The sequence below is a fragment of the Megascapheus bottae genome, chromosome 7, assembly GCF_031878675.1.
Source record: "Megascapheus bottae isolate mThoBot1 chromosome 7, mThoBot2.hap1, whole genome shotgun sequence".
Taxonomy (NCBI): domain Eukaryota; kingdom Metazoa; phylum Chordata; class Mammalia; order Rodentia; family Geomyidae; genus Megascapheus; species Megascapheus bottae.
In genome coordinates this window covers 67,714,080-67,732,793 of record NC_143515.1, presented here as the reverse complement: position 1 = coordinate 67,732,793, position 18,714 = coordinate 67,714,080, and the positions used below count along the sequence as shown (strand labels likewise).

General features: G+C 50.5%; 1 protein-coding gene across 4 annotated transcripts in view; it reads right to left on the bottom strand.

Annotated features, from left to right (window-relative positions):
- Nucleotides 1–732: 732 nt before the first annotated feature.
- Nucleotides 733–18,714, bottom strand: part of Dnmt3a (DNA methyltransferase 3 alpha) — a 98,079-nt gene continuing 80,097 nt past the window's right edge. For 2 of the 4 annotated variants that reach the window (XM_090337343.1, XM_090337345.1), the window contains 17 exons: nt 14,009–14,224; nt 13,623–13,781; nt 12,974–13,081; nt 12,605–12,761; nt 12,090–12,239; nt 11,965–12,009; nt 11,063–11,142; nt 10,576–10,688; nt 10,261–10,444; nt 10,085–10,169; nt 7,812–7,957; nt 7,077–7,167; nt 6,742–6,890; nt 5,832–5,917; nt 3,072–3,141; nt 2,377–2,495; nt 733–1,152 (listed from right to left, as the gene is read on the bottom strand). In XM_090337343.1, the coding sequence (XP_090193469.1) occupies nt 1,011–1,152; nt 2,377–2,495; nt 3,072–3,141; nt 5,832–5,917; nt 6,742–6,890; nt 7,077–7,167; nt 7,812–7,957; nt 10,085–10,169; nt 10,261–10,444; nt 10,576–10,688; nt 11,063–11,142; nt 11,965–12,009; nt 12,090–12,239; nt 12,605–12,761; nt 12,974–13,081; nt 13,623–13,781; nt 14,009–14,224 (2,100 nt within the window). In that variant the 3' untranslated portion in view covers nt 733–1,010. Of the gene's footprint in view, nt 1,153–2,376; nt 2,496–3,071; nt 3,142–5,831; nt 5,918–6,741; nt 6,891–7,076; nt 7,168–7,811; nt 7,958–10,084; nt 10,170–10,260; nt 10,445–10,575; nt 10,689–11,062; nt 11,143–11,964; nt 12,010–12,089; nt 12,240–12,604; nt 12,762–12,973; nt 13,082–13,622; nt 13,782–14,008; nt 14,225–17,807; nt 17,891–18,714 lie in introns of those variants that run through there. The other 2 variants (XM_090337346.1, XM_090337344.1) reach the window with 2 other exon arrangements.

Below are 18,714 nucleotides of genomic sequence, written 5' to 3'. Positions count from 1 at the left end.
ACACTGCTCCCCAATTCTCCTCCTTCAGTTGGTTAGAAACCAAGAGGGGGAAAGAAACCCCAGCAGACAAGAAGCCCTCTCTGAGCTTGAACCCCTTTCCCCATCTGTGGTTAACCCTTTGCACATAAGGCCAGGTGGAAGCTGATGTTTTTACTCATCTCGCTGTTTTTAAAGCACCATTATGAAGTCAGGTTGTACAGTAGTTAACAGTACCTTTTATATATATATCTCATATCTATCATATATATATAAACTGTAAACAAGAGGTAACAGCGGCTTCTAGAAACTGGTTTTCTTCAAGGTTTCCTGTGTGGTAGGCACCTGAAATACTGTAGAAAAGTGTCTTGTGTGGTGTCCTCATCCCCTGCTGCTATTTGGGTTGTTTTGCACGACCAGGAATGGTGCTGGAGAGACTGCAGGGCGGGAGGGAAAGCGGCGCCCGCCCACGGGTCTCTATTTTCTGTCCCCACTTGTGCTCCTATCTGATCAGGCTAGAGACAACAAAAAGATATATAGTAAAAACAAAACAAAAAATACCCAATATATAGATTTCTATAGAATTTCCTTTTCTTCCTTTCTCCTGCCTTTCCTCTGCAAAGTAGTTACTATTTCTTTGTTATTGATTTTTGCTGCAATAAACCCTCTTATTTCAGTCACAGCAAGAAACAAAAACCCAAACAAACAGAAAGCCCCTCTGAAAAGAGTAGAGAACAAAAGGGTTGACCCAAAAAAAAAAAAAAAAAGGAAGGTGGGGAGGAGGGGAGGGGAGGGGACTTGGTGTTGCTTTTTAAATAGGACTGAAGATTAACATTGAAAAAAATCAAGAGATGATGTCCAACCCTTTTCGCAACGCAAAACCCTCTGGTATTTCCACCTCTTGTGGTTTTTGTTTAAGTTCCTTTTTCTCTTCTGGGTGCTGATACTTCTCTCCATCCTCACGTTCTTGGTGTTTTATGTTTTTGTTTGTTTGTTTAACTTTGTGTCACTACCTCATTTTGCCCCCATGTCCCTTACACACAAGCAAAATATTCCTTCAGTGGAGCGAAGAGGTGGCGGATGACTGGCACACTCCACGACCGGCCCAGCAGTCTCTGCCTCGCCAAGCGGCTCATGTTGGAGACATCGGTGTAGTGAACTGGGAAGCCAAACACCCTGTAGGTAAGAAGGCAGAGGGCCGGGTGAACAGGGACTTGGCGGAGGCCAGGCTGCCTGGAGGCCGTATGCCAGCCACCAGGGGCAGGCCAGTGGGCAGCAGCTGGGAAGCACTGTGTGCTCTACACTTGCTGCGTACCCAGCCACCAGCCCACTCCAGCTTGACCTCAAGACACACAGCTGGATATGTGCTGACATGGTGCTAGTTTCTATACGTAGTCAAAGCAATCTCTCCTCCAGATTTCCAGTTAACCAGAAACAAACATAAGTCTGCACACAGAACGTTTTCAAAACACCTTCTGGACCAGGTGTGCGCCCCTACAAGCATCCCCCAGCAGTTCCAGGGTTTCCTATAGGCCTCTGGCTAAATTCTAGACATACCCAGAGGAAGAGCTCTGAGAATTCAGGCCATCTCATCCACTGCAGGGGCTGTGAGGCCTTCCCTGTCCCACACAGCTTTACAAAAGGAAGGCCTATGGTATGAGTGAAAAAGCCCCAGGAGCTTCAGCCTTCCTAGAAGGTCTTCTGCAAATCCAGAACCCTTGTTTTGGGACCAGACATAAAAATGCAGAGGCAAGCCAGGCGCAGTGGCTCAGGCCTGGATTCCTAGCTACTCAGCAGGCTGACGATCAAAGCCAGCCCAGGCACAAAAGGACATGAGACTTTTTTTTTTTTTTTTTTTTTTTTTTGCCAGTCCTGGGCTTGAGTTCAGGGCCTGAGCACTGTCCTTGGACTTTCTCAAGGCTAGAGCTCTACTACTTGAGCCTCAGCACCACTTCCGGCTTTTTTCTGTGTATGTGGTACCGAGGAATCGAACCCGGGTCTTCATGCATGCTAGGCAAGTACTTTAACCACTAGGCCAAACTCCCGGCCCTGGACATGAGACTCTTATCTCCAATTAACCTCTAGAAAATGGGAGGTGGGACTTGGCTCAAGGGCAGGGTGGTAGCCTTGAGCTGAAGAGCTCAGGGACAGTGCCCAGGCAGTTCAAGTCGCATAACCCGCACACACGTGCGTGCGCGCGTGCACGCACACACACACACACACACAAAATGCATAGGGGCTTGGATGGCCAGGCGTCCTATCTCCTCCTGGGCCTGGCATGTTGAAGATAGACACTTGGTCAAACCCATTCACGCAATGAAACCTGGATAACAGCATAGTAGACGGCCCTCCCTCAAGCACACTAGTATATCCCGGTGGAGTGCAGTTCACAGTACCGACCTCTCCATTTCAGTGCACCACAGGATGTCCTCTTTCTCATTCATGAAGACAGGGAAATGCTGGTCCTTGCCCTGCTTTATGGAGTTAGACCGAGTAGTGATGGTCCTCACTTTGCTGAACTAGATGTTGAAGATCAAAAAAAGGAATGAGCACATGTCCACGACTCTAATCACTGCCAAGACATGAGCCGCCACGCCTACAGCCTGCTTCTATTTCTACCTGGCCACCACCTTGGCCATTCTTAGTCTAATCTTACTAGTCAGACTAGAGGCAGCAGCTCCAACCACCATTTGAAAATCTTGCAAAGAGCTGGCTCTTTCAGAGGTGTGGTAACTTGCAAGGCAAAAGGCACTGAATGACACAGAGGCCCAAAGATGTACAGATGCTAAGACCCTAGTACTCATGACATTTCTACAGAGATAAACCTGGGTGTCTGGAGATTGTTCTCTGCTCTAAAAGCTCTTACAATAGGTCACAGCCAAAAGAAGAAAAAGAAGGCACATTACACAGGCTACAATTAGCCTCAGAATCCTTAAGAGCTCACTTCCTAGGCTGAAGGGTTAAAGGCCAGTGACCCTGGATCATCCCCTGCCTGACAGACTAGATGACCCTTTGCCATCTGGAGGGGTCCAACAGGACAAAGCCTTGCCCTGCCCTCTGCCCCTCTGCCCCCCCCCCCCAGTGTCAGGGCTGACCTTGGCTATTCTGCCATGTTCCAGACACTCCTGCAGCTCCAGCTTATCATTCACAGTGGATGCCAATGGCCTAGGAGGTAGAAGAAAGGAAAATGGTCCATAACGCACCTAGATAGTGGTAAGTCCCCAGCAAGGCTGACCCTAGGCAGCCACTCAAGAATCATACACAATCATCACAGCCCTCTTCAAACTCAATCACACACATACATCACAGCCCTCTTCAAATCAATGCACACCATGACCATTCACAGACACGCCCTCATCCTTCACAGGCAAACTTAATAGCCTCAATGACCAATTGGCAGGTAATAACTACTCAGAATGGAGGAAATAAAAGCAATTATTCTGTCTCATTCTTTTTTTTTTTTTTTTTTTTTTTTTTGCCAGTTCTGGGCTTGAGCTCAGGGCCTGAGCACTGTCCTTGGACTTTCTCAAGGCTAGAGCTCTACCACTTGAGCCTCAGCACCACTTCCGGCTTTTTTCTATGTATGTGGTACCGAGGAATCGAACCCCGGTCTTCATGCATGCTAGGCAAGCACTTTAACCACTAGGCCATACTCCCGGCCCTCTGTCTCATTCTTACATATGCTGACTTTTAAGTGTCTCAACATGAGAACAAGTTTTGGGGATAGTGGAATATTCTGTGTCTGGATTTGAGGTTATCATCACATGGTAATTCACTGGATGAGATTCACTGGGCAGGACTCCTTCCTATTAACCAGACTTGCAAAAGACAGCAGTTTGGCAGAAGAGCCTGGGAAGGAGCTACAGCCTGAGGTAAATGGCACACAGGGACACAGTGTTCTGGGGCTTAAACTCAGGCTTTGTCCTTGAGCCTCTCTGTGCTCAAAGCTAATGCTCTACCTCTTGAGCCACAGCACCACTGCCTTTTTTTTTTGTTTATGTGGTACCAAGGAATTGAACCCAGGTCTTCACACATGTTTGGCACTCTACCACTAAGCCATTTACAAATGTACTAAGGGATTTAAAACCTATGATTTAAACATTCTTCGAACTATAGCCCCTCATCATGAATCTTGAGATCAGGTGGTCTGCTATGACTGCTGCAAACTGTTTTTCTTTTTGTGATGTGGCTGGGTGGGGCTTGAACCCAGGGCCTGGGTCCTGACTTGGAACTTCTTTGGCTCAATGTTAGCACTCTACTAAAGACACAGCTCCACTTCTGGGATTTTGTTGGTGGGGACGGGGGTAGTTATGGTGCTTGAACTCTGGGTCTGGGTACTGTCCCTGAGCTCTTTTGCTCAAGGTTAGCACTTTGCTTTTCCTAGTGGTTAATTGGATATCAGTCTCATGGACTTTCCTGCTAGGCTGACTTTGAGCCAAAATCCTTGGTTGTCAGCCCTGAGTACAAGCATGCTGGATCACTTCTGGCTTTTTGGAGAGAGAAGAGTCCCAAGGGAGCCGCCATTGTGGCTCACATCTGTAATCCTAGCTACTCAGGAGGCTGAGATCTGAGGATCATGGTTCAAAGCCAGCCCAGGCACAGAAGGACCTGAGCCTCTTATCTCCAATTAACTCCTAGAAAACGAGAAGTGGGGCTTGGCTCTAGGGTAGGGTTATAGCCTTGAGCTGAAGAGATCAGGACAGTGCCCAGGCCCAGTTCAAGCTCCATGACGCACAAAAAAATGTCTCATGGAACCAAGTGTCAGTATGCGCCTGAAAATCCTAACTACTCAGGTAGCTGAGATTCAGGGAATCACAGTTCAAAGCCATGTAGGGCCAGATGTGGTGGTGTGGCTCAAGCAGTAGAGTGCTACCCTTGAGTACAAATAGGCTCAAGGACAGCATCTAGGATTGGCCAAAAAAGTCTCATGGATTTTCCTGCCCCAGCTAGCTTCAAATCTTGATCCTCAGATCTCAGACTCCTGAGTAGCTAAGATTACAGGTATGAACCCCTGGTGCCCAGCTTGCTGTAACTTCTTCAAAGGTTTTCCCATGAAATCATTAAAACTAGTTATCACATTTTACTCATTCTTGGATATTAAAACTTATATTCATGTGATTTGAATGAACAGTCAACACTGAGTGAGAAACAATCTGAAACCTTACATTTGAATGGCTCTCCATCCTCCACAGCTTTTTGCAGAACCTAATGGCCAGCTGGCTCTAGACATCAGTGTAGCAACTAAAACCGTGCAGCACACAGTACTCTCCTTCTGTGTAAAGAATGCAGTTCTCAAGGTCCTAGTGAGACTACCATTGGTTACTGAAGGCAAGCATTTTCTTCCTTTTTTTTGTGGGTCATGGAGCTTGAGCTGGGCCTGGGCACTGTCCCCGAGTTCTTCAGCTCAAGGCTACTGCCCTACCCTGGAGCCAAGCCCCACTTCCCATTTTCTAGAGGTTAACTGGAGATAAGAATTTCAGGTTCTTTTGTGCCCGGGCTGGCTTTGAACCTTGATCTTAAAATCTCAGCCTCCTGAGTAACTAGGATTACAGGAGTGAGTCACCTCACCTGGCTAATCCAGTATTTTGTTGGTTAATTGGAGACTGCTTGTGCAGGCTTTACATCTAGATCTCATCCTCCTGAGTAGCTAGAATTATAGGCGTGAGCCACAGTGCCTGGTTAAGGCAAGCATTTTCTTGCACTCATTCCTCTTTGTTTTACAACAGCAAGCTTTCAGCAGAGGCCAGCAGGAAGGCCACTCTGCAGCCTCACCTTAAGCTGTCCCTTCTGCTGACATACCCACATCGCCAACACACCAATACCCACAGATCCCGAATCTAGAAGCTCTTACCAACCTGTTCATACCGGGCAGGTTACCCCAGAAGTAGCGGGCCCTATGTGCAGCTGACACTTCTTTGGCATCAATCATCACAGGGTTGGACTGTAAAACAGGAGGAATATTTAACAGCCCCGCAACTGTGCTGGCCGACAACCTTACAGTGACAAGAGCCTCTTCTCCCTTGGGGAGGCCACTTACTGAGATAGCCAAAAAACTGGGACATTCTAGACTACTAGTCCAACTGAATGTTCTGCAATGACAAACTATCCCCTATCCTAAACTGTTCACTGCAGTGGTTGCGGTCCTGTTCATGTGAACAGTCATACATGGCTGATTGAGAAAGCAAGTTCCAGGGAGCAGGGTATGTGTCCATTGTGTATGTCCTGTCCAAATAGATGCCAGCTCCCACTTCAAGTCACAATACCCACTTGAGGTGTCACTGACCCTAAGACTTGGGAGTAAGTGCTCAAGCTTCCCTGGTGGGAGTTATTATGAACTAGTGCTTACATTGTAGGAAGTGAACTAGAGCTTATATTGTAGGAAATAAAGTCTGACAAAAGCATCCATTATGGTGCCAGTGAGTGAGAACAGGACAAAAAAAAAAAACAAAAACAAAACAAAAAAAAACAACCCAATGATACCTCAAAGGTTCCCCCAGGGAAAGAGCACAGAATTCTCAACCCCAGAAGTCTGCCCTCACCCCCCAGAGGCCCACTTCCACAGCAACCTCTTAAGAAAGAGCAAGAGCACGTGTTCTGAGTGGGCCTCTACCCCTGCTTCCTCCCTTCAGCTTGGGAAGCCCAGAGCTTCCTTGCAAAGCGCATGGCACCAGTCCCCAGCTCCACAATGCAGCGAGACAGGGATGAAGTAGCAGTCCAAGGTAGAAGCCATTAGTGAGCTGGCCAAACCAAGGTTGCTGGCTATACCTCTAGAAATCGCGAGATGTCCCTCTTGTCACTAACGCCCATGGCCACCACATTCTCAAAGAGCCAGAAGAAGGGGCGATCATCTCCCTCCTTGGGCCGCGCATCATGCAGGAGGCGGTAGAACTCAAAGAAGAGCCGGCCAGTGCCCTCTGAGAGGTCGGAAGAGAAAGCCATCAGCTTAGACTGTCTGTGTCCAGACAGTGGTGTGGCTCGGGCGTGGGGAGGACAAGGGGAGATAGGGTCACTGGAGGAGCTGGCCCAGGGCAGAAATGGCCAAGGAGCAAACCTCAGTGCAGAAGCACCAGCTTAGAGGAGAGGCTGAGAATAGCACCTACCATAAAGTCCCTTGCGGGCTGGGTTGACAATGGAGAGATCATTGCAGGGACTGCCTCCAATCACCAGATCAAACGGGCCCCACTCCTGGATCTGGGAGGACAAAGGTAACATGATGGGTCTGCTGTCCAGAAACAGAGGCAGAGGGGAAGACAAATGACCTGAGAGCCACAGAAGCTTTCTGGGCTCAGCTTTTGGACAGCAAACAAAAACACACCCATCTGGACCATTCCCAAACCTAAGAGGTTGGGAACCCAGGATGCTAAGCCCAAAGCAACCTTCCACCGAGATGGAAAAGTACCATGCTCTGCGCACGTGAGGCCATGTGAAGACCCCCCAGGATGACAGAGGTAAACCCCAGAATGCTAGTAGGGCAGAGGACCTTTAAGCAAGTCCTATGAGAGCCTTCTTCCCCCAAGTGGAGGCTGGAAGAACTACAGCAAGTGTGGGGAAGATCGGATCCTCTCTCCCCACCCAAAGCCCTCCACCACAAGGATGGGGCAGGCACGGCAAGCTCCTAATTTCTTCCTCCTAAGGCTCCAGCTCCAGGCCACATGCATGCATGCGAGGCAAGAGCTCTGCTGCCGAGCTGCATCCCTGGTACCCTAATTCCCCCTTGTGAATCTACCCACCACCCTAGTAAGTCAAAAAGAAAACAGAAGACCAGATAAAAAGGGGAGAAAAGATGAGGCTGCCTCTGGGGAGGAGAGGCAGGCTGCATCTTGGCACCAACGTACATGCTTCTGCGTGACGCTGCGGACGTCCCCGACGTACATGATCTTCCCCTGGTGCCGCACCATGCCCACCGTGATGGAGTCCTCACACACCTCCGAGGCAATGTACCGGTCCACCTGGATGCCCAGGTCCTTCAGCACCAGGAGCCCTGTGCCAGCCAAGGGGAGAGGGCTGTCACTGGGGGCTGCTGTCCTCGCACCTTAGGCAAGGGAGCCCCTGGCCAATGGGCACATGAAAGGATCAAGTGCAGGTCCATGCCCTTCCCTGACAGTGAAGCTTTCCCAGAACCCTTTCACATTACAACGTGAACAAGCAGGAGATGGTGGGTCTGTTTCATGCCTAGTTTGCCCCACCTGGAAGATGATGCCAGTGCCAGAGAAGACTGGCCAGACAGCAGATAGTTTGAAGATTCAGAGAAGTGATATTAACTTGAAGGGTAAGGGAGGCCTTAATTTCCATAGCTAAGAGCCAACTGGTTCACACCTGTAATCCCAGAAGTACTATGTTCAAAGCCAGCACAAAAAGGAAAGTGTGAGAGACTTAGAATTACCCAGAAAAAAAAAAAGGCCCAGAAGTAGAGATCAAGTGGTAGAAGTACCCATGCACATGAACACACAAACACAAATGCACCTGTGCAGGTCTATGCACACACACACACACACACACACACACACACACACACACACGCAAATTGTATGTCTACGTCTTGATCTTTCTTCATCCTCCAGGTGCTCTCCCTAAAAATTCAACTCCACTAGCCTCTAGGAATCAGGATGATTACTATAGCAGTTTATTTTCCTAATTCAGAGACTCTTAGATTGCAAATATCATTAAGATAATGTCTTGTACTTCTCCTGAGCTGACTAGACACCCCTTTTCCCCAATCAAGACTGCAGACTGAGGCAAAGAAACAATGACAAGAGGGTGAGTGTGGCATCATCTCTACTGCTCAAAGTCTCCCACCAAGGAGGTTATATGTCATGACAAGATTTCAGAAGGCCTTGAAGGGTCTAACCTGAGAAATCATGCACATGCATATCCAGCTTTATAGGGCCCGGGCTGAGAACAGAAGGCAAATATCTGGCTGAGATGCCACCCCTACCTTGTGCTGTGGCCAAGGTTCCCAGGCTTAGACTACCTGTACCTCCCACTTGTTACATGAAAATACAGGTTAAGGAGAGAAATTCTGTCCCTAAAACAGTCTCTCAACCTGACTTGTCAGAGGGGTGGCCATATACACATCAGAACTCTGGCCAGATACTGGTACTTCACATCTGTAATCCTAGCTACTGAGGAGGCTGAGATCTAAAGATCCTAGTTCAAAGCCAATCTGGACAGGGAAGTCCATAAGATTCTTATCTCCAATAAACTACCTGCTAAAAGCTGGAAGTGAAGCTGTGGCTCAAGGGCTAGCTGTGGCACTGCTAGTCCTTGAGTAAAGGAAGCTCAGGGACAGTGTCTAGGTCCCAAGTTCCTATCTCAGGACTAGCACCAAAAAATTGTGGCAGAGTGATCTGGAAAAAGAAAAAAAAATCATGCGTACACAATGACCCAGCATCTCCTGAGTTATTCCTAAGAACATGACCATCATGTGGCAATAAAGATGTATTTGTAAGGATGCCTCTACAGGACTGCCAACAATAGTGAAAAAAACAATAATCTAACATAGCTCTATATTGGTTGGCATGAAAAAGCAGTCACATAATAAATGACAAAAATAGGTTATAAACATTTACTACAGTTTTTTTTAAATCTGTATATTTGATTATACAACTACCCCCCCACACACATACACAACACAGTCTTGGGGCCAGGAGTTTAGCCTAGTGATGAGTGCACGCTTGGCATGCATGAAGACCCAGGTTGCAGATTCGATTCCTCGGTACCACATACATAGCCCAAGGACAGTGCTAAGGCCCTCAGTTGAAGCCCCAAGACTGGCAAAACAAAACAGTCTCAAATGTTAATAGGTTCATAGTTTTAGACTGTCTTGTTCATAATCAAGACATAGCAGAACTGTGTATATTTTGGTCACCATGTCTGTCCTTTGAAGGTTATGCAGAATCTCCTTCTCTAAGGAAGGTACACACACACACACACACACACACACACACACACACACCAGACACAGGCTAGCTTAACACTTGTTTTGCTTTTTCATTTTGATCAAACTCCATGTCCATAGACACACAGACATACAGAGATGCCGTCCGTCTGTTTCTTATCCCGTGTAAACACGAAGAGGCCAGTGCCTCCTGGGACCTGTGCCACTCACCTGTAGCAATTCCATCAAAGAGAGACAGAACTCGGATAGGCTTCCTCTTCTCAGCCGGGACAGGTGGGTAAACCTTCGGAGGGTCCTAAGCCGTAAGCACAGTCAGGTAAGAGAGCCACGCTGGGCCTCCAGCCACTGACAGCTGGACCCCCGCCCACGCATGGCCCAGCACTCACAAATTCCTGGTCGTGGTTATTGGCAAAGAACATCTGGAGCCGAGAAGGCCAGTCATCCCGGCGCCGCAGAAGCCCGTAGGTGCCCTTGTGCCCACACATGTAGCAGTTCCAGGGGTCTTCCTTAATTGCAGCTTGGGCAGCCCCCGGCCCCACCAAGAGATCCACGCACTCCACACAAAAGCACCTGTAAGGAAGCCCCATGAGCAGGGGGGTCTCTCAGTCACCATGTAGGGAGATGGGTGGGCTAGCTGGAATGGTGGGCAAGGCACCGAGCACAGGGAAGGGTCTGCCGATGCCCTCCCCCTGCCTCCGCACCTGCAGCAGTTGTTGTTCCCACACATGAGCACCTCTCGCCCCCCACAGCAGATGGTGCAGTAGGACTGATAGCCGTCGTCATCGTACTGGTACGCGCATTCCAGGAAGCAGTTCTAGGGAGAGTATGCACCGTCACCAGGCACCAGGGCACGGCGGGCCTGAGAGCCTGAACTTTTAGAAACTTGACTTGACCCACAGATAGGACTCAGCCACCCGGAGCCAGGCCACAATCCAGGCCTGAAGGGGATGAACCAAACGACATTGACCAAGGCCGACGAGGGAGCCGCTCACCGCCTTGTTCCATCCAGCAGCTTGTCTTGAAAGTGTGGAGATCCGCCTGTTACCGTCAACCCACCCTTGCCCACACCGGGGCCTTTCAGGGCATTAACAAGAACAAGGCCAAACCTGGAAGCCTAAGGGCTCCTGGAGTCACACCAGATGCTGGTGCCTCTGGGCCCAATAGATGAGAAGGGGTAGGCATCCCTACCTTGCAGTTCTGGCACATTCCACCAATGAATAGAGGGTGCTCCAGAGTGACGTTGAGGCTCCCGCATGAGATGCAAATGTCTGCAAAACCGCGTACATGCCGTAAGCATCAGAGAGCCCCCTGCCGAGGCCAAAACTCAGCCTCATGCAAGCTCTGTCAAAGGGGGTGCCAGAGCAGCAGCTCAAATGGCAAAAGGAGCCTGGGAGGGTGTCCTATCAGAAGTCAATGGGTCTTGCTGGGTGCGGTGGCTCATGCCTATAAGCCTAGCTACTCAGGGGCTGAGATCTGAGGATTGCAGTTCAAAGTCAGCCTGGGCACTAAAGTCCATGAGACTCATCTCCAATTAACCACCAGGAGTGGCACTGTGGCTGAAGGGATAGGGTGGTAGCCTTGAGCTCAGGGACAGCGCCCAGGCCCAGAGTTCAAGCCCCACAACCGGCCCCCCCTCCAAAAAAAAGTCAAAGAGTAAACAGCATCCAGGTACAGGTAATATGGGGACTGAAGAAACCCATGTGTAAGCACAGGGCCCTGCTCTCAAGTCCTGCCCCGATTCTTCCAGAGTCAAGGCATCTACCACCACCACTCAGAGACAGACATAAGAGACAAAAGGAAGGATGATCCACCATGCTCAGGCAAGTTCAACCAAATCCACCCTTTCTGATCTACTGGTACAGTGTTCCAACTCTCATTCCATTTGACAGGAAAGCAACTAATACAAGCAGCAGACACATGGTGTGTGATGCTAGCTGCAGGTGTGAAGGCAACATACAAGTACCTGGCCCTGAGCACTGACTGAGATCACAGAGTCTTTCAAAGAACCTATGCCAATGCCACTCCATGCCTATGCCACACTGACAGCCAGGTTCTCCCACCTGTGCACCCAGCTCCCAGGCAACACTCACCCTCAATGTTCCTGCACTTCTGCCGCACCTCGTACACCAGCCGTTCTGCAGAGAAGGAAAGCTTGCCTCAGAAGAGGATGTGGGACACCGGCCTTGAGCAGACCCATCCCAGAGGAAGGTCCTACCTCTTGTGCGCTCATCAATGATCTCCTTGACCTTGGGCTTCTCGGTGGTGCTCTTGCGGGGCTTTTTGGTTGGGGGTGGTGGTGCGTAGGCGGCTGCCTCAGGCTCCACCCACATGTCAGTGTAAACCTCCTTGTAGGGATTCTTCTCCTCTGTAGCAGAAAAGCAGGAGACCAGTCACTTACAGGCTGATAAAGAAGCCCAGTTCGGAGCTGTAAGTGTAGTCTAGTGGGTAGAGTGCATGCATGAAGCCTGGGTACTACATACACACAGAAAAAAGCCAGAAGTAGTGTTGTGGCTCAAGTGGCAGAGTGCTAGCCTTAAGCAACAGTGCTCAAGGATGGTGCTTAGGCCCCAAGTTTAAGTCCCAGAAACAAACAAACAAAAAAAAAAGTTCCTCCTGCTATGCATAGATAGGGTACAGCTTGGCCTCTGGTGAGCCAATGAGCGCACACTGGACCCCAGAGGAATGAAGGCACGGCTTCCTCAGACGGCGGCACTGGACATCCAAGTTTACCTTCTGGTGGCTCCAGGCCCTTGGGGCCCGAGGGCTGGAACCCCGCCAGGGCCCATTCGATCATTTGCTTGTTCTGCACCTCCACGGCCTTGGCAGTGTCGCTCTCGTCATTGTCGTGGCAGGCTGGAAACAGTTTCCCTGCCCGGCTGCTGGCCACCTGGAGGACAACAAGTGGAGGTAGGCAGGAGTCAGGTCAGGCTAGATGGCAGGGCAGTGCACAAAGTGGCAGACCATGTGACAGATGCAGAAAGGAGTGAGGTGGAGAAAGTCACTGCCTAAGGGCCTGGACTCAGACCAAGATAACCAAGATCAAACTCCCAAACTTTCTGGTGACCTTTGCCTCCTCAGCCGTCTGCAGAGACTACTCACCTGCAGGACTTCGTAGATGGCTTTGCGGTACATGGGCTGCTTGTTGTAGGTGGCCTGGTGGAACGCACTGCAGAAGGAGCTCAACGGCATCAACTTCTCCACACACACCTGGGGAATGACAGAGCCTTGACTGCTTCTTCCACTCCCAACGAACCCCATGGCTCACTACTGGCCAGGATATGGAGCCCAAAAGTCAGTGTGACCCTCAGAGGTCTGGAGGCACTGACTAAGTGCCCAGGCAAACGAGGGGTCTGGGGCCGGGAGCATGGTCTAGTGGTAGAGTGCTTGTCTAGCATGCATGAAGCCCTGGGCTCATGTCCTTGGGCACCACATACATTAAAAAAAAAAAAAAAAAAAAAAAAAAAGCCAGAAGTGGTGCTGTGGCTCAAGTGGTAAAGCTCTAGCCTTGAGAAAAACCCAAGAACAGTGTCCAGGCCCTGAATTCAAACCCTAGGACTGGCATTTTAAAAAAGAAAAAGAAAAAAAAAAGGAAGGGGGGAGAAAAGAGTCAAAAAGACCAGGTGAGCCCGTACTCCAACTAATTATGGTTAAAGGTCTCTTGGATCTCCCCAACTCCAGACTTCCCCTAGCTAAAACCACAGCCAAGGGACCAGGATCTCTCTAGCGCTCAGGCAACTGCAGAACTCACCACTGAGAACTTGCCGTCTCCGAACCACATGACCCAGCGGGTGCCTTCAGCTGCTCGGCTCCGGCCAGTCATCCACCAGGACACAATGCGGCCCGGCCACCAGGAGAAGCCCCGAAGTTTCCCCCACACCAGCTCCCCGATGCCAAAGCCCCGGCCGTCCTGGAGCCCCAAAGAGTACAAACTGTTACACAGTGGTCACAACTCAAATCCTCCCCAAGACATCCTACGTAAGCCCCTGTCCAGCTAGAGCAGGACCACCAGGAGAGGGATCCATGTGAATGGAGGGAAGCAGCAAAACTGGGGAAAGGAAGAGGATGGGGTCAGTGGCCAGTGAATGATGAGGGCAAAATGGTCGAAGCTGGCAGAGGGTACTATGATCTGCTCACCTCATATTCTGGCTCATCATCAGCTGCTTTGGTGGCATTCTTGTCCCCAGCATCGGCCCCCACAGGCTCAGGTGTGGTGGCCACAGTGGGGGATGCCGGATCCGTGGGCTGCTGCACAGCCGGTGGGCTGGCTTCCTCCACCTTCTGAGACTCCCCGGATCCCTGGTTTTCTTCCACAGCATTCATCACTGCAATTACCTTGGCTTTCTTCTCAGCCTGTGAAATGGGAATAAGAAGTCGACTTGAGGTGGGGCGTAGGTGGTCACACCTATAATTCTAGCTACTCAGGAAGATGACACCTAGATTTAAAGCCAGCACAAGCAGTTTCCAAATAGCCAACAAAATACTGGATTAGCCAGGTGAGGTGACTCATTCCTGTAATCCTAGCTACTCAGGAGGCTGAGATCTGAGGATCAAGGTTCAAAGCCAGCCTAGGCACAAAAGGACCTTAGACTCTTATCTCCAATTAACCTCTAGAAAATGGGAAGTGGGGCTTGGCGCCAGGGTAGCATTAAGCTGAAGAGCTCAAGGACAGCACCCAGGCCAGAGTATAAGCCCCATGACCCACCAAAAAAAAAAAAAAAAAGAGACCTGTACTAGAGGAGTGGCTAAAATGGTAGCACACAAACCAAGCAAGATAGCCAAGTGAGGGGTGCTACACCAAGCTTAAACCCTGGCACTGTGGTACCGATGTATGTACTTGTGCGTGCACACGGAAAAACCAGCTTTTGACTCCTGGAGTTCACAAGGCCATGTGAAACTCAAGAGGCTCTTTCTTCAGCCTAAGTGATTAGAAGGTCAAAGGCTCTTCCCTCACTCACCAACCCAACTGGCTCACCATGGAATGTAGGAGATTAATTCACACACGGTGGCTCCATTTCAGACATGTAGCCTGGGAGGAGCTTCTTCCCTGGCCTAATCTTCATCATCTTTGGTTGGCTCATCAGCTGTCCATCCTTTGATTGGGAAAGTACAATTCTACTCAAAAATTAATAATAGCACATCATTGTTCAGGCACAGATAATGGTTCTAATGGCTCTAGTCTCTTGCATTTTACTTCATAATTAAAGGGAGCTCTCAGATTGGTATAGCAGTGCATGCCTGTAATCCCAACTATTTGGACGTAGAGATCAGGAGGATTTGTTGAAAAGCAGCCCAGGCAAAAAAACCACTAAGCCCCGACCTAAAAAGAGCCAGTATCCAAAGCCCAGTATCACCAAAAAGAAAAAAAAAAAAAAAAAGAGTGGGGGAGGGCTTGAACTCTGGGTCCGGGCATTGTCGATTAGCTCTCAGCTCAAGGCCCTACCCCTTGAGCCACAGCTCCACTTTCGGTTTTCTAGTGGTCAATTAAGAGTCTTTAGTGCCCTGGCTAGCTTTGTACTGCCATCCTCATATCTCAGTAACTAGGGATACAGGTGTGAGACACCGCGCCCCGCAGCTTTCACGTCTTTCTTCACAATTTCCTCAGGCAGCCTATCCAGACCACGATTCTAGTTCTGTGATGTCTCCAGGTGACCTCGAGAGCACACAGCCCCTGCTCCACCGTGGGAATCTGTGCAGGACCTGCTTGGCCTCACACTCAGACACCACTCTCAAGTCCTTGTGAGTTACAGCCAAGGTTCTGTACTGTTACCTTCTAGAAGCAGCTTGCACTCAATTACTTGCTGAGTACACAATCAAGTGCTTTCTCTGCTATCCCATCAACAAAGACATGAGTCAAACCCCAGTTATTCTCCCACTGCACAGACCCCAGACATCCTTTCACCCTATCATATTGCCTCTAAGGCTATGATCCATGCACTCATGCCTTCTCAAAACCTGCTCCAGGGACACTATGAGAATGGCATCCTTGATACTAAACTCTGAGGACCATTCTACTTCATCTAACCCATCCCCTATACCAAATCTAGAACCCACACACTACAACTTCAAGATTCTATACCCATTTTTATCATACCAGATTCAGAGAAAAACCCCACCATTTTTGGTGCTGGGGAATTGAACCCACAGCCCTATGGATGCTAGCACAAGCTCTACCTTTGAGCAGAAATCTAGAACTTCATCCCATTTTAAACTATCTTTTTTTTGTCTTTTCTTTTTTTGGGGATCGGACACAGGATGTTGCACTTACTCGGCAAGTGCTTTACCACTGAGCTACATCCCAGCCCTTATCCCATTTTCAACATGTCTTTCAATATATAACTTTCACCAAGAGCTTATATCTGTGAATGCAAACCCATCTTGAAGGTTTAAAAAGTGCTCAGAACAGGGCCAGGAGTTTGGCCTAGATGTAGAGTTGTTGCCTAGCATGCACGAAGACCAGGGTTCAACTCCTCGGTACCACATACATAGAAAAAAAGCTGGCCGTGGTGCTCTGGCTCACGTGGTAGAGCTCTAGCCTCAAGAAAAAGACCAAGGACAATGCTCATGCCCTGAGTTCAAGCCCCAAGACTGGCAAAAAAAAAAAAAAAAATGATCAGAGGTCTGGGAGTATGGCCTACTGGTGGAGTGCTTCACTAGCATGTACAAAGTCCTGGGCTCCATTCCTTGGTACCACAAAAAAGCAAAAGCCAGAAGTGGTACTGTGGCTCAAGAGGTAGAGCAACAGCCTTGGGAATACCTAAGGACAGTTCCCACGATGTGAGTTCAAGCCCTTGGACCGGCAAAATTTAAAAAGTGATCAGAAACCAATGTGACATTGTAAAGTCTAAACTAGAAGTCAGAATATGGATATTCCAGTCTTTGGTGGTAACTTGATAGTACAAACATTTCTTCTCTGCAATTGTTTGGATCTAAAAGGGCATTCCAGCTGCAAGATTTACTTTTGTGTGTGTGTGTGGTGTGTCGGTCCTAGGGCTTGGACACAGGGCCTGGGAGCTGTCCCTGACCTTTTGTGTGCAAGTCTAGCGCTCTAGCACTAGGGAAATTACAAGATCTCTGGTCAGTTTTCCTGGCTTGTTTAAGAATCTGACATATATTATAGAGAATTTCCAAGGACCCCCCCTAAAGCTTGCCAACAGACCCATGCCTTAACATCCCAGATTAAAAAAGCCTTTGTGGTCAGTGACCTACTGTACTGACTGGAAGGTTCATTTTATTTCACTCAGTCTTTAGTCCTGGACTTCTGGAAACAGACCAAACCTTTTTCCACGGAAGCAATCCCCCAACACTTCACATTAAACTTAGTTCTCTCTCCTTGACTCAGTGCATCCTAAAAACTTCTCAAATGGAATAAGGCAGCCCTGCCCCCAGCCCACCAACAGCTGGAAAAGGTTGGGGGAGGAGGACAGAATGGAGAGGAATTGAGCAAACCTCCCCGCCCCACCCTCACCTGGCTAGGACTTTGCTCTCAGCTTTTCTATTAGCTATCTACTCCTCCCTTCCAAAAAGTTCTACAGGCTGGGCCTGGGCCTGGGCCTGGCTGTGCTTAGGGGGCTCCCGGTGGGGGAGGAGAGTAGCCTTCCCTTTCCCCGGAAGCCCCTCCAGCGCCCGGATCGACCGCAGTAGTAACACCCCCAGAGAGGCCTGGGCCTGGCTGCGGCGCCCACCTTCCATCAGGCCTCTGGAACTAACTTGAGGAGCGGAAGGCAGGACCTAGCCGAGACTTCTGCCCAAGATGTCCTAGATCGTGGTGCGTGCTGGTGGCAGGACAGGCAGGGAAGGAAGGAAGGGCCGCCGCCGCAACCACAGCACGCAGCGGGGGGCAGGTGAGGGTTCCTCCCGGGGCTCCCGGGTGTAGGAAGGAGTCGTGCCCGCCACCACTCTCATCACTCCCCCACAGCCCCTTTGTCTCTCTCACCCCTCAACAGCAGTTCCTGAAAATTCTTCTGCTCCCACAACTTCCCCCAGCTTGTCAGATGCTGCTGCTGATAGCTGCTCAGCATCTCCAACCCACTCGCTGCAGAGCACGCGCCGGGTCGGCGCTGGCTGGCAGAGGAGGGGGCCTCCGCCAGGCCCCGCGGCGGGGAGGGGTGCGCAGCGGGAGCCGGAGCCGCGGCGAGGGGCGGCGGGGGAGGGGCCCATTAGAATGGACGGCTCGTCCTCCTTTGCACTTTCACTACCTTTGCCCTGCTCCCGGCAAACAATAGGCAAGGGAAGGGTTAACAGGCTCCGTGCTTGGGAGGCTCACGGCTCCTCTTCCCCGGAGGACGCCGGGCAGGGTCCAAAAAGGCCACCACACCACCCACCACGAGTGACTCCCGTTAGCCCCTCGGCGTGGAGCGCAACTCCGCCAACTCCCCGTCCACGTCCTTCTCCGGCTGCTGAGCCCCCGCCTTCCCGGCGACTCCCACGCCAAAGGTCAGACGACGGAGCGACCCTTGTCCCCGGGCCCATGCGGCCTTGGGGACATCACAGTGTCACAGGACGTCAAGGTGGCACGGGCCCCTGCTCCCCCCACATCCTGGGGGCCGCCTGCGCGGTGGCTCCCGGAGCCAGGGAGAAAGCTGTCTCCCTGCAAGAAGCCATGACCTGGCAGGGCCCCCGGGGCGGCGCGGCCCCGGGCCGGCACAGCAGTCACCAGGAAGGCCAGGTCCCCAACTGCCAGCAGCTCAACCCAGGCTGAGGCTGCTTCCATCCAACCTAACTTCTGATCGCCAGCTGCCCTGGGCCGGGCCGCCTGCTCCCCAGCCTGCAGTGACCTCGGCCCCGTGCGTGCCAGGTGCCACTGGAGCCCGGTGAGGAGTGGGGCTTCGGGGCTCCTGGGC